The sequence below is a fragment of the Coregonus lavaretus genome (assembly GCF_964263955.1).
Source record: "Coregonus lavaretus genome assembly, chromosome: 4".
In the NCBI taxonomy this organism is placed as follows: Eukaryota; Metazoa; Chordata; class Actinopteri; order Salmoniformes; family Salmonidae; genus Coregonus; species Coregonus lavaretus.
The window spans coordinates 48316923-48332853 of NC_139991.1; the positions used below are offsets into that span (position 1 = coordinate 48316923).

The window sequence follows — 15931 nt, forward strand, 5'->3', positions numbered from 1 at the left end:
TATTTCCGGAAGTTTGCTACGGACCATTTACCGTAACTGTCCACATTGATCATCACATAAATAATTGTCTACTATTTCAAATTGAAGAATTATCAGCTGTGCGAGATAGCTAACTACGTTGCATTTCGTGAAAAAATGTGTACTCAAACGAAGGCTGCTGCTCTCATAGCGAACATTCCAGAGGCAGAAATTGACCCGACTGGTGTGTTCAAATACGTTCTCATTCGAGTACACACTAAAGAAGATGGCGACGACTCGAGCGTAGATATTGTACGTGGATATGCCTGGGCCGAATATCATGGTAAGAGGACCAATATTGATCATGCTTTTGTCTTTCAGTGTTGGCTAGCTGATGTATGATTAAAGTCCATGTTGTTACTGTCCAATTCTATTTAGCCTACTAGCTACTCATACTGTACTGATGCTTACGAACCAGTAGGTGGGGCCGTTGTCACTGAAAAATGCCCGAGAGAAGTCAGTCAGCCCGTATTGGTTTGCCCACACTCTACAGCAAAAAAGTTAAACCATTTGACTAGTTTATTTTGCACATCACAGTGCTTTTGAAATATGTTGTATTTTGAGAGTATTTTCAAGAGACTTCTTGTGAAACTTTGAATACAGTACTGATTTTGTTTTTTTGTCACTGCAGCGGATATCTATGACAAGGTAGCAGAGGAGCTTGAGAAAGGAGGGCACCTGGAATGTGAATGTATTGGAGGAGGAAGGATTAAACATGACTGCCAGTCAAAGAAGATCCACATCTATGGCTACTCCATGGTAAGAGAATGCAGAATAGTGTTGTTATTTCAGTGGAACTCATGTACGCCTTTTGATTGGGTCTTCAAGTACATTTGTGACTATAACAATTCATCCACATATTACATACCAACATTTTGATACTTTTTCTAATATTGTATGACTGGTATTGCATCTCTTAAGTTTTGTTATTTCCTAGCAGCCAAGTTACCCTCTCAATGCCTTCTTGTTCTTTGCAGGGCTTTGGTAAAGCAAATCACGCTGTTTCCACAGAGAAACTGAAGGTGCGCTACCCTAAATACGAGATCACCTGGGCTGATGAGGGATACTGACTTACACTGGACCCAACTCTGTGCTTGGTCTTGGTTCAGGCCTAACTCCTTCCTGTGTCAATAAGTGTGGGCCAACAGAACACAGCAAAACCTCAGTGGCATCACATTATGTGAGATCTGAAGACAAACCTGTCAGTACAAAGCTGAAACTGGGACTAAGACTGACACAGTACCTAGTTGCTGACTAATATAGCCAGAACAACAGTGCTTGCTTTTCTATTTTGTTTCAGTGAAACAATAGATGGAAAACATATTATTTAACATAAATATTTTTGTTTAAACATAAAATGAATAAATGTTTGCATTGATTTAATAAATGGTCATATATGCCTTATTGAATTTATTTTGGGCAACAGACATCTTCAACAAAATGTACAATGTGAACCCAGAGGATATCACTTGAAAGTAATAATTAAAACGCTTGTTTCAAAGTGGTCCTCGATGGTAAAAACAATAAAACATATAATATTTAAAAGACAAGACAAAATTACAAACAACCATAAGTACATTAATTTATATTGACATCCTAGAAAGTGGCACTATTCACTGCACTTTTCCATAACCTTAAAAATCAACCATATTAATTTCACATTAAAACAGTTCATTGCACATCATACCTATCATTCAAATAAATACACCTGACTGGCAGTAGGGGGCACAAAGGGCAGTGGAGTGGTTTCTCTTACTCAGACAACCTTGTCCAAATGAAAACCTTTGCCTGCTTTTTAAAGCTATTTCTACTTTTTCTTTGCTTGATCTCCAAGGGGAGGCTATTCCATAGACAAATGCCTGTATAGAAAAATGTGCTCCTCGCAATACTGTTTACTCTTGGGATTTTACAAGACATAACACCTGCTCTGGTATTGTAACTGTTAGTTATAGACTATATTTTACATTTACATTTTAGTCATTTAGCAGACGCTCTTATCCAGAGCGACATACAGTTAGTGAGTGCATAATTTTTTTTTCATACTGGCCCCCTGTTGGAATCGAACCCACAACCCTGGCGTTGCAAGCGTCATGCTCTACCAACTGAGCTATACGGGACCATATCAATGTGGCTTTTCATATAACCTGGGGCACGATCATTTAAGATGTCAAACATATGATTAAGCTTAAGTTGGTCCACTCTGGACTCCAAAGGCAACAAGCCCACCTCCCAGAACTCCTGTACCCCTATGTGGGTCCTAGGGGGGGACATTCAGCATATACCTGATAACATTAACTATTTTTCAATTTTTTTGTGATAGCCCACTAGCAGAGCAGGCATAATCAAAATGACACTGAATCAAGGTTGAGACAAGCAGTTTCTTAACTTTGTTAAAATATCTAGTGTTACTATATAACAATTTCAATTTGTTTGCCATTTTATAAGTAATTTTAGCAGCAATCAGGTCTCCAGTAAGGGATTGATCTAGGGACACACCAAAATAAGTTACACTTGTTTTAGATTAAATCTCTTTGCCTGCACAGTTGACCTTTATCTTGTCAGCCCTAAGCAATCTACGTTTTGTTCCAAACAAAATCAATTAAGTTTTTCCCAAATGTAGCGACAATTTTTTGTCAGTCAACCAATCTCTAACAAAATGCAATTCCTTACTCAGTGTCTCTATGTAAACTGTATCCTTCCCTGATACCAGTATGGCTGAGTCATCAGCATAAAGCAGGAGTTTACACTTTACTGTATCTGGCATATCATAAACATATATAATAAATAAGAGAGGCCCTGCTGTACTCCACAGGATATTTATTTTGCCTCTGACAGAACATCACCAACATTACATACTTGTGTTCTGTTGGTCAGATAAAACCTAATCCACCATGCAAGATCTCACCTCGTGGAGTTGCAATGATCATGAGAACGGTGAGGAATCAGCCCAGAACTACACGGGAGGATCTTGTCAATGATCTCAAGGCAGCTGGGACCATAGTCACCAAGAAAACAATTGGTAACACACTACGACGTGAAGGACTGAAATCCTGCAGCGCCTGCAAAGTCCCCCTGCTCAAGAAAGCACATATACAGGCCCGTCTGAAGTTTGCCAATGAACATCTGAATGATTCAGAGGAGAACTGGGTGAAAGTGTTGTGGTCAGATGAGACCAAAATCGAGCTCTTCCAGTCTCCAGACCTTAATCCCATAGAAAAGCTGTGGAGGGAGCTGAAGGTTCGAGTTGCCAAACGTCAGCCTCGAAACCTTAATGACTTGGAGAAGATCTGCAAAGAGGAGTGGGACAAAATCCCTCCTGAGATGTGTGCAATCCTGGTGGCCAACTACAAGAAACGTCTGACCTCTGTGATTTCCAACAAGGGTTTTGCCACCAAGTACTAAGTCATGTTTTGCAGAGGGGTCAAATACTTTTTTCCCTCATTGACATGCATTTTTCTGGATTTTGTTGTTGTTATTCTGTCTCTCACTGTTCAAATAAACCTACCATTAAAATTATAGACTGATCATGTCTTTGTCAGTGAGCAAACATACAAAATCAGCAGGGGATCAAATACTTTTTTCCCTCACTGTAGTTCCCCTTCTCACTTTCCTGCTTGATGTAGTCAAAAAGGTGGATAAGGCAGTATCAGTGCAATGAGCTGTTCTAAAGCCAGATTGGAGTTCATAAAGAAGTTTGTGTTCGAGAACAACCAGGCTGTTTTGAGATCATTGGGAAATGTACCACTACTAATAGAAAGGTTTACAATATGCATTATCATTTTAGCAGTGACACAAGCACTATCCTTAATGAATCTTGCAGGAAGGTTATCCAGCCCAGTTGCTTTGTTTGTGCTCATTAAGCATAGTAGATTGGAAACTTTGTCCTTTGTTACCATGCACAGCTCAAATAAATAATTTGTGATACCTTTTCTATGGTAAAAGTTCGTAATGAAAGACTGGCCATAGTGTCCAGAGCAGGTCGGTAATTTCTTAACCAGAGATGAGGCTATAGTGGTAAAAAATGGAACCTTTGCCTGATCATAGCATAAAACATCATCAATATCCAGGCCAATACTACAGGATTTTATCTTATGGGGAGTTTTTGAGCCAATGTCCTTTAAAATGTGTTTACATCGGAGCCTGAGAGTCGAGTGCAGACAGAAACTGATCTTTAAAAAGATACCAAGCTTGATCAACATCATCACAGTTTAGTACATGAGACCAATCCAAAATTCCAAGTACTTCAACAAAACGTTCCTTTGAGTATTGTTTCAGTAGGTTACTGTTACAGGAGGGGGTCGCAGTTCTGGAGCGACCCACTAGGTGTCATCCTCCGACAACCTTATGCACCTCCTCACTCACAGTCTGGACTAATCATTATCTTATTGGTGTCACCTGTGACTACCTGTTCACCTGTGTATTTATGCCCTCACTTCCCTGTGTTCCCTTGCTCTGTTTTCTCTGCTAGTTCTCGATGCCAAACAGTACTAATCAGTGTCTGGTCGCAAGATGGATGTTCAGGTACTTGAGAAGTGTTCTCCCTGTTTCATTGTTGTTTTCAGTCATAGTTAGTATTTTGTATGTTTGCTGTCAGCCTGTTTTTGGAGACCAATTTGCTCCGTTATTTTGTATCCTGGTTTGGGGACCAGATCCTTGTTTCACCATCTCTGCCTACTGTCTATCCTGTACCGCACCTGGGACCAACCCTTACAGGTTACCATATGATCACTAAAACCAATATTTAAGACTCCTGACTGACAGAAGTTCTCTTGGTCTGATACAATAATCAAATCCAAAGTTGATTTACTGTCAATACACACCCGGGTTGGCTCAACAATCCAAATAACTGATTAAAGTTATACAGGGCATTTACTAGTGTACTTTTCTTGGGTGATTTGTATTAAAATCGCCAAGCAGAATACTTTCCCTATCAGCAAATAGAATGTGATCACAGCAATTCAATTCAAGTAAATCATAGACATTATTCTGCTTAGGAGGCCGATAACACACACCAACAAGTATAGGACGACATTTAGGAAGAAGTACAGTTGAAGTCGGAAGTTTACATACACTTAGGTTGGAGTCATTAAAACTTGTTTTTCAACCACTCCACACATTTCTTGTTAACAAACTATAGTTTTGGCAAGTCGGTTAGGACATCTACTTTGTGCGTGACACAAATCATTTTTCCAACAATTGTTTACAGACAGATTATTTCACTTATTCACTGTATCACAATTCCAGTTGGTCAAAAGTTTACATACACTAAGTTGACTGTGCCTTTAAACAGCTTGGAAAATTCCAGAAAATGATGTCATGGCTTTAGAAGCTTCTGATAGGCTAATTGACATCATTTGAGTCAATTGGAGGTGTACCTGTGAATGTATTTCAAGGCCTACCTTCAAACTCAGTGCCTCTTTGCTTGACATCATGGGAAAATCAAAAGAAATCAGCCAAGACCTCAGAAAAAAAATTTGTAGACCTCCACAAGTATGGTTCATCCTTGGGAGCAATTTCAAAATGCATGAAGGTACCACGTTCATCTGTACAAACAATAGTACGCAAGTATAAACACCATGGGACCACGCAGCCGTCATACTGTTCAGGAAGGAGACGCATTCTGTCTCCTAGAGTTGAACGTACTTGGTGTGAAAAGTGCAAATCAATCTCAGAACAACAGCAAAGGACCTTGTGAAGATGCTGGAGGAAACAGGTACAAAAGTATCTATATCCAAAGTAAAACGAGTCCTATATCGACATAACCTGAAAGGCCGCTTAGCAAGGAAGAAGCCACTGCTCCAAAACCGCCATAAAAAAAGCCAGACTACGGTTTGCAACTGCACATGGAGACAATGATCGTAATTTTTTGAGAAATGTCCTCTGGTCCGATAAAACAAAAATAGAACTGTTTGGCCATAATGACCATCGTTATGTTTGGAAGAAAAAGGGGGACTTACCAGCCGAAGAACACCATCCCAACCGTGAAGCACGGGGGTGGCAGCATCATGCTGTGGGGGTGCTTTGCTGCAGGAGGGACTGGTGCACTTCACAAAATAGATGGCATCATGAGGAAGGAAAATTATGTGGAGATATCTCAAGACATCAGTCAGGAAGTTAAAGCTTGGTCGCAAATGGGTCTTCTAAAAGGACAATGACCCCAAGCATACTCCCAAAGTTGTGGCAAAATGTCTTAAGGACAACAAAGTCAAGGTATTGGAGTGGCCATCACAACATTTGTGGGCAGAACTGAAAAAGCGTGTGCGAGCAAGGAGGCCTACAAACCTGACTCAGTTACACCAGCTCTGTCAGGAGGAATGGGCCAAAATGTACCCAACTTATTGTGGGAAGCTTGTGGAAGGCTACCCGAAACATTTAACCAAGTTAAACAATTTAAAGGCAATGTTACCAAATACTAATTGAGTGTATGTAAACTTCTCACCCACTGGGAATGTGATGAAAGAAATAAAAGCTGAAATAAATCATTCTCTCTACTATTATTCTGACATTTCACATTCTTAAAATAAAGTGGTGATCCTAATTGACCTAAGACAGGGAATTTTTACTAGGATTAAATGTCAGGAATTGTGAAAAACTGAGTTTAAATGTATTTGGCTAAGGTGTATGTAAACTTCCGACTTCAACTGTACATACTATATACATTTTATGGACACAGTCAATTTTACAATAATTCAATTTTGTTTGTTTTTACTCCTGAACTTCCTCTACCCTCAACCTCTCTGATCATTTTAATGATGTCCATCCGGTTTGCTTCTATATGCCATATCCTCTGTAGCTCAATTGGTAGAGCATGGCGCTTGTAACGCCAGGGTAGTGTGTTCGATCCCCAGGACCACCCATACCTAAACATGTATGCACGCATGACTGTAAGTCGCTTTGGATAAAAGCGTCTGCTAAATGGCATATTATTATTATTTGGCTAAGGGGTACAGTGAGGGAACAAAGTATTTGATCCCCTGCTGATTTTGTACGTTTGCCCACTGACAAAGAAATGATCAGTGTATAATTTTAATGGTAGGTTTATTTGAACAGTGAGAGACAGAATAACAACAAATAAATCCAGAAAAACGCATGTCAAAAATGTTATAAATTGATTTGCATTTTAATGAGGGAAATAAGTATTTGACCCCCTCTCAATCAGAAAGATTTCTGGCTCCCAGGTGTCTTTTATACAGGTAACGAGATTAGGAGTACACTCTTAAAGGGAGTGCTCCTAATCTCAGCTTGTTACCTGTATAAAAGACACCTGTCCACAGAAGCAATCAATCAGTCAGATTCCAAACTCTCCACCATGGCCAAGACCAAAGAGCTCTCCAAGGATGACAGGGACAAGATTGTAGACCTAAACAAGGCTGGAATGGGCTACAAGACCATCGGCAAGCAGCTTGGTGAGAAGGTGACAACAGTTGGTGCGATTATTCGCAAATGGAAGAAACACAAAATAACTGTCAATTTCCCTCGGCCTGGGGCTCCATGCAAGATCTCACCTCGTGGAGTTGTAATGATCATGAGAACGGTGAGGAATCAGCCCAGAACTACATGGGAGGATCTTGTCAATGATCTCAAGGCAGCTGGGACCATAGTCACCAAGAAAACAATTGGTAACACACTACACCGAGAAGGACTGAAATCCTGCAGCGCCCGCAAGGTCCCCCTGCTCAAGAAAGCACATATACAGGGCCGTCTGAAGTTTGCCAATGAACATCTGAATGATTCAGAGGAGAACTGGGTGAAAGTGTTGTGGTCAGATGAGATCAAAATGGAGCTCTTTGGCATCAACTCAACTCGCCATGTTTGGAGGAGGAGGAATGCTGCCTATGACCCCAAGAACACCATCCCCACCGTCAAACATGGAGGTGGAAACATTATGCTTTGGGGGTGTTTTTCTGCTAAGGGGACAGGACAACTTCATCGCATCAAAGGGATAGGGACGGGGCCATGTACCGTCAATTCTTGGGTGAGAACCTCCTTCCCTCAGCCAGGGCATTGAAAATGGGTCGTGGATGGGTATTCCAGCATGACAATGACCCAAAACACACAGTCAAGGCAACAAAGGAGTGGCTCAAGAAGAAGCACATTAAGGTCCTGGAGTGGCCTAGCCAGTCTCCAGACCTTAATCCCATAGAAAATCTGTGGAGGGAGCTGAAGGTTCGAGTTGCCAAATGTCAGCCTCGAAACCTTAATGACTTGGAGAAGATCTGCAAAGAGGAGTGGGACAAAATCCCTCCTGAGATGTGTGCAAACCTGGTGGCCAACTACAAGAAACATCTGACCTCTGTGATTGCCAGCAAGGGTTTTGCCACCAAGTACTAAGTCATGTTTTGCAGAGGGGTCAAATACTTATTTCCCTCATTAAAATGCTAATCAATTTATAATATTTTTGACATGCATTTTTCTGGATTTTGTTGTTGTTATTCTGTCTCTCACGGTTCAAATAAACATACCATTAAAATTATAGACTGATCATTTCTTTGTCAGTGGGCAAACGTACAAAATCAGCAGGGGATCAAATACTTTTGCCCTCACTGTATGTAAACTTCCGACTTCAACTCTATCCATGACTATCCATGAAACCTCAAGACCATCCAGTTTCAGATCTGAACAACGGTTAAAATGCACATCATTCCTAGCTTGAAGTCATGTAACTAAGGACATGCGTGTGCTAGCGTGTGTGTGCGTGTGCGTGTGTCTGTACTTGTGTGTATGTGTATCTCTTCACAGTCCCCGCTGTTCCATAAGGTGTATTTTTATCTGTTTTTTAAAATCTGACTCTACTGCTTGCATCAGTTGCCTGATGTGGATAAGAGTTTCATGTCTGTTCTTGACTTGGGAATTGTTAAGAGACATCTGGTGGCATGTCTTGTGGGGTACACATGGGTGTCCGAGCTGTGTGCTAGTAGTTTAAACAGACACCTTGATGAATTCAGCATGTCAACACTTCTTACAAAAACAAGTAGTGATGAAGTCGATTTAGTTGAGATTGAGAGTTTAGTTAATAATTTGTCCCAAATACAATGCTTTTAGTTTTTGAAATAGGACTAACTTATTCCTTGCCACCCATTCTGAAACTAACTGCAGCTCTTTGTTAAGTGTTGCAGTGATTTCACTCACTGTAGTAGCTGACGTGTATAGTTTTGAGTCATCCGCATACATAGACACACTGGCTTTACTCAAAGTCAGTGGCATGTCATTAGTAAAGATTGAAAAAAGTAAGGGGCCTAGACAACTGCCCTGATTCTACCTGGATTATAATAATAATATGCCATTTCACAGACGCTTTTATCCAAAGCTACTTATAGTCATGTGTGCATACATTTTTTTGTATGGGTGGTCCCGGGGATCGAACCCACTACCCTGGCGTTAAAGGTGCCATGCTCTACCAATTGAGCTACAGAGGGCTTCCATTAAAGAACACCAGCCAATCATCAGTCATTTGTGTAAGTGCCGTGCTTGTTGAATGTCCTTCCCTAAAAGTGTGCTGAAAGTCTGTTGTCAATTTGTTTACAGTAAAATAGCATTGTATCTGGTTAAACACAATTTTTTCCAAAGGTTTACTACGGTTTGGTAACAGGCTGATTGGTTGGCTATTTGAGCCAGTAAAGGGGGCTTTACTATTCTTGGGTAGCGGAATGACTTTTGCTTCTCTCCAGGCCTCAGGGCACACACTTTCTAGTAGGCTTATATTGATGATATGGCAAATAGGAGTGGCAATATCGTCCGCTATTATCCTCAGTAATTTTACATCCAAGTTGTCAGACCCCGGTGGCTTGTCATTGTTGATAGACAACAATACTTTTTTCACCTCTTCCACACTCACTTTATGGAATTCAAAATTACAATGCTTGTCTTTCATAATTGTATCAGTTATATGTGGATGTGTAGTGTCTGCGTTTGTTGCTGTCATGTCATGCCTACGTTTGCTAATCTTGCCAATGAAAAAATCATTAAAGTAATTGCCAATATCAGTGGGTTTTGTGATGAATGAGCCATCTGATTCAATGAATGATGGAGCTGAGTTTGCCTTTTTGCCCAAAATGTCATATAAGGTGCTCCAAAGCTTTTTACTATCATTCTTTATATAATTTATATTTGTTTCATAGTAGAGTTTCTTCTTCTTTTTATTCAGTTTAGTCACATGATTTCTCAATTTGCAGTACTTTTACCATTTGGTTGTGAAGCCAGACTTATTTGCCATTCCCTTTGCCTCATCCCTCTCCACCATATAATCTTTGAGTCGTGATAACCTGCACATACAGGACAAAACAAAGGCAATGACTGGCGGGGCTGTGGATCGATCAACTGCTCCTTCAGCTCATGGAGGGTTAGGTAACGACACATATGACCCACTCCTCAAAGTGAGTATTATGGTTCCACTACTTCTTGGTTGTTTCTGGGGGGTTTTCACCTGGTTCAAGAACGGTTTTTAGCCCTGCTGGGATTGTGTAAAACAAACTAGGCTACACTGCATTACACACTGCAATGAATACTCCAAACATGAGGCCTGGCCTGCCCTGCATTTTAACTGCTGCCTAAAACTAGAATTTCTGTATACAGTGGCACTTTAGGAGGCAGAGTGAAAGTGGTTTTCCAAAGTAATTTTTGATTCGTCCAAATACATTTTATTTCGGCGCGCGCGTGCGACTGTTTATTCTCTGAGGGAGAGAGCGCAAACATGAGAAGGAGAACCGGAGGTCAACTTTGTTAGCTTGCTATTACTATATAAAAATGTTTTAGCCCATGATGATGTTATTCAGTTATTGATCTCACTGTAAGCCATATTCGAGTAACTTGCATTTCAACATGTTGACTCAAAAACTGCACTGACAGATAACGTTAAGCTAACTAACTAAAGTTCGGGACTACCCAGTCTAGCTAGCAGTGTTGCTATTAGCAACCTAGCAAATTTTATGAGCAGGGTTTTGACAGTACAGTTATTGATTAGCTATCTGGACACTGAATCCAACTGCTGGAGATCAGTTCACCACCCGACAAAGTATCACTAACTAACCAATTACTGTTTAATCAAGTACTGTCCAAATATGCTAAAAATTACTAATAAAGATAGCTAGCTAACTAAGGCTAACATGCTACTTAGCTACTTTTCATCGTCAGCTCAATTAACGATAGGTATCTGTTGAAAAAACAAAGCTGGGTTAACATTTTTTTTGTCCAATTTATAGAAGAAGGATTTACGGAATGTCTTCTTGAGAAAGAGGGCGAGAGATTGTTGTTGTATTTGCAGGAGTACATTAATAGATGATGTGTGTGTTTACAGTACAATTACTTATCATCTACAGTAGCTACATAGATGGGTTGGTTAACAACGTCACGAAAACGATGTGCACGCTTCCATGGGGCAGAAGTCAGCCTGTTGGGATTCTGGATGGCCAGATTGCTAGCAAGAATGACACTACCATGTGGGGAATCGTAAGTGGCTTATTTCAGCATGTTTCATCATGTTATTGATACTGTCTTGTTTTGAGGTGTTTTGACTGATTTCATGTCAATACAAATATGGCATAAATTTGTTAGGTAGCTAACCAACAACTGTAACAATGTATTTGAAACAATAAGTGGTCATTGTGTCATGACTCAGGATATGACACAGGAGGCGGATGGTTCGGTCCTCAAAATATTTATTATAACAAAGGGGCAGAGGTTTGTAATCCAAGGCAGAGTCAAAAAGGGACAGAACGGCAGGCAGAAAGGTCGGAACCGGGAAGACTAGAAACAAGAACGTGGGAAACACTCTGGTAAGACCGATTAGTTACCGGAGTGTAACTCCAGTTCTATGAGTGGAGCGGAGCCCCATAGGGGAGCTCTGCTCCTAGTGGTTTACCCTCTGCCCTAAGGCAGCATCAGCCTGAGACAAAATTATGCACACACCTGCAGCCAATAGGAGTACAGGTGTCCCTATAAGAGGGGATGCCTCTCCTCAATCTGCCTCCCGAGATATTTATCTTCAGCGAGACTAGAGAGGGTCGGCAGGGCCTTAAGTCCTATGGGGCTCCGCTCCACTCATAGAACTGGAGTTACACTCCGGTAACTAATCGTTCTATATCGTGGAGCTCCGCCCCATAGGGGAGCTCTGCTCCTAGTGGTTTAAGGCGGAGCGTAGCGCTCCAAAATGTACTCCCTGCCGAGCCTAACACTTCCCATTAAAAATTGAAAAGGTCAAGCCTAGCAATGGCTGCAACCAATTCCCGCAGTACTGCAACTAAGAACCCATACGGGCGTCACAATATACAGCGTCATCGGTTAAAGACCCGCCCCACCTAGTTCAATGGCAATGCCAATGACTAGTGGGCAGATCACCAGAATAGAAGCCGTACTAATCTGTACTAGCAGATAGATGTGCCTCAATATCCTGTGAAAACACTACCGACCACTAATGGAATGACACCAAGTGTCACTCTACATTGTGTACACGGTAGACCGCCTCACTCACTCAATGGAATCCCAGAGATTAGTGGGCAGGAACAAAACATGGGTCATACTAAACTGAGCAATCAGATAGATGACCTCACATTCTGTCAAATCAATACATGCCTCTACTGTACTGAACCTGTCAGTCAGGAGTCATGCCACAAGATATGCTTTCCTATCCAAAGCGGACCTGATGGAAACCTGTGTCCATCGTCCTGCTTTTCCCTCTCCTTCTAACTCAAGATTCCCCTTCAGCTAAGCTGAGTACAAATCGAGCCAAAGAGATAGAAAGCCTATCTATCAAAAAACATGTTTTCCTAACCAAAGCGGACCTGATGGAAACCTGTGTCCACAGTCCTGCTTTTTTCTCTTTTCCTGGCTCAAAATCTCCTTTCAGCTTTGCTGAGTACAGACCGAGCCAAAGAGTTAGAAAACATATCTATCAAAAACACGTCTTCCTAACCAAAGCGGACCTGATGGAAACCTACGTCCACAGCCCTGCTTTTCTCTCTTTCTTGCTCAAGATCTCACTTCAGCCACGCTGAGTACAGATCGAGCCAAAGAGTTAGAAGACATATCTAAGAGATAGAAACGGATAAATGGAGACGGTGTCGACCATGACGCTGCTCTACAAATATCCTCTACCCCTGTTCCTCTGAAAAGGGCAGTAGAAGCTGCTACTCCACGAGTGGAGTGAGCTCTGATACCCTGAGGCAATTGTCGCCCCGCTGCCTCGTAAGCTGTCTCAATGCCTTCACAAAGCCAATGAGACAATCGCTGTTTTGAAAGTGGTCTACCTAATGCAGCCGCATCGTGACACACAAACAACTGAGGCGATGACCTAATCGCTACTGTGCGCTCAACGTAACACGCCAAAGCGCGCACTGGGCACAGACAATGAAGCTTTTCCTCACTCCTCTCCCCATGAGGAGGGGGAGAAAAAGCCCACAACTCCACGGTCTGTGATCTATATGCACTGCTAATAACCTTCGGCACAAACGCCGGGTTAGGACGTAACACCGCTCTGCTCAGATCGCCATTAATGGCAAGGCAGTCGGGTCTCGTCGACAGAGCACACAAATCACTGACACGCTTAGCGGTAGTCAAAGCGAGCAACAGTGCCGTCTTGATAGACAGCATCTTGAGGGGTATTTGATTCAATGGCTCGAACGGCGACTTACATAGCGCTTCGAGTACCAAAGCCAAATCCCACTGGGGCAGCGTGGCTCTAGGCATTGGCCTAAGCCACCGCGTTCCCAATAAGAAACGTTTCACTAGAGGGTGGCTGAACACATTCGTTCCGCCAAACCCCTCATGACCAGCTGAAATCGCCGCTGCAAACACTCTAATGGTGGAGGGCGATTTCTGCTTATCAAACATAAGCTGTAGGAAAGAGAGAATACTCTCAACCTGACAGCTCATGGGGTCTACACCTTGTGTGACACACCATTGTGAAAACACGTTCCATCTACTGGCATACATCTTAGAAGTGGAACTGGCACGTGAACCCTGTATGGTCCTGATCACTGCATCAGATAACCCACGGCGCTCTAGCCTGTCCCTCTCAGCAGCCAGGCCTTCAGTGGTTGGCCGATTATGGGCAATTTCCCTATCGTGCCTCCCGCCTGAGACAACGCGTCCCGTCGATGTGGAATTGGCCAAGGTGGCGCAATCAACATCTGACCGCGTGACGCGAATAAGTCCACCTCGGCTCTCCCGAATTGTTCCCAAATCTGGAGAACAATGTCCGGATGCAGACACCACTCGTCGTCTCGAGGACACCCTCTTGACATGAGGTCTGCTCCTACGTTCAAGTAGCCCGGAATGTGTGCTGCTCTCAATGAGCGAAGGTGCTCGTGAGCCCACAGCCACAATTCCTCTGCCGCCCGATGGAGAGCAGGAGACCTGACTCCTCCCTGCCGATTTATGTGAGCTACTGTGGTCCGGTTGTCTGACCAGACCAGCACATCGCGACCCCGAAGGGTAGACGCGAAGTGGGTCAGAACCAGTCGAACCGTTTCCAACTCCAAGAGGTTGATATGACGACCTGATTGAGGCCACACACCTCCTATCGCTTGGGTCTGACATGTCCCTCCCCATCCCGTCAGGGACGCATCCGTGAATACTGGGATGTGAGAGGACACCTTTCCTATCGGGACTCCGTGCGTGAGAACGCGCGGGTTTCTCCAATAGTTCAGATCTGCACTGAGCGAGAGGGGAACCACCACCAACCGATGACATTGACGCAATGGGTCTAGTCTTGGTTGGGTGAACCATCGCTGCATCCTGCGCATATGCAGGAGTCCCAGCGGAACCACAGAGTGGGCTGACGACATGAGACCCAAAAGTGACATGATCGACAGCGCCGTCACCGTGTGATTCGGACGACACTTCCTCGGGGCTAGCAACAAGGCTACCCTTCGGGGGTCCGAAATTCGAGCCCTCATCCTCACAGTGTCTAGCTGTATACCCAGGTAGACAATCTGATGAGTGGGCCAGGGCGCGCTCTTTTTCCAATTCACAGCAAACCCCAGACTTGTGAGATGCATCACTGTCTGTGTTGTGTGAGTGATCGCCAGCTCTGCTGACGGGGCGAGAACCAGTAGATCGTCCAGGTAGGCTAGTAGCCGTATTCCCTGACGACGCAACGGTTCCAATGTCGCCTCCACACACTTGGAAAATGTGCGAGGTGCCAGGGCGTACCCAAATGGCATCCTCGTGTATTCGTACGCCACCCCTTGAAAGGCGAACCGCAGAAACTTCCTGTGACGCGGCTGAACCGGCACATGAAAGTACGCGTCCTTTAGGTCTATGCTCGTACAAAAGTCCCCTCTCTGGACACATTCCAGCAGACGTTTTGTCGTTAGCATTCGGAAGGGCCGTTTGGTTATGCTCTCGTTGAGAATGCGTAAGTCCAAAATCGGCCTCACTCCCCCCGTCTTTTTGGGCACTAGGAAATAAGGCGAATATAGCCCTTTGTTCCTTTGCTCCCGGGGAACTACTGTCACCGCCTCCTTCGCCAAAAGTTCCGTAATCTCTGTCATCAGAGCGGCCACTTTGTCTGGCGTTTTCATCACCGTCTCCACCACTCCCCTGAACGGGGGTGGGGTCCGGTGGAATTGGAGAGCATAACCGTTCTGCAACCTCTGTTCTAGCCAGCGTGAGAGGGTGCAGCTTCTTCGCCACTGCCAGCAATGCCGAGAAAGCGGCTGAGCACGAAGCTGTGGTGCATCCAGTAGGAAGGACCTGTATTCCTCTATGGCCCTTGCCGCCGCTGTTCTCCAACACTGAGGTGGTGGAACAGCCCAAGGCGGGCCTCCCAAAAAAGGGAGAGGAAACATTAGTGCGTTCTGAACCAAAAGGGGGGGCAGAAACGTCAGTTAAACCTGTAACCGTCGTATTCCTGTCCTCCGTGAACGCAACGCGGGTCTGAATTGCACTGACCGAGGCCATAGCCTGTGACAGGGCA

The 15931-nt window shown here is 43.5% G+C and overlaps 1 protein-coding gene across 1 annotated transcript; it reads left to right on the plus strand.

Annotated features, from left to right (window-relative positions):
- Positions 1 to 8: 8 nt before the first annotated feature.
- On the plus strand, positions 9 to 1417 carry LOC311127784 (14 kDa phosphohistidine phosphatase-like). Its single transcript, XM_084159664.1, has 3 exons — positions 9 to 301; positions 650 to 777; positions 996 to 1417. Exons 1-3 carry the CDS (start codon positions 136 to 138, stop codon positions 1086 to 1088), a joined length of 387 nt encoding a protein of 128 aa, XP_084015790.1. The 5' UTR covers positions 9 to 135; the 3' UTR covers positions 1089 to 1417.
- The last annotated feature ends 14514 nt before the right edge of the window (positions 1418 to 15931 follow it).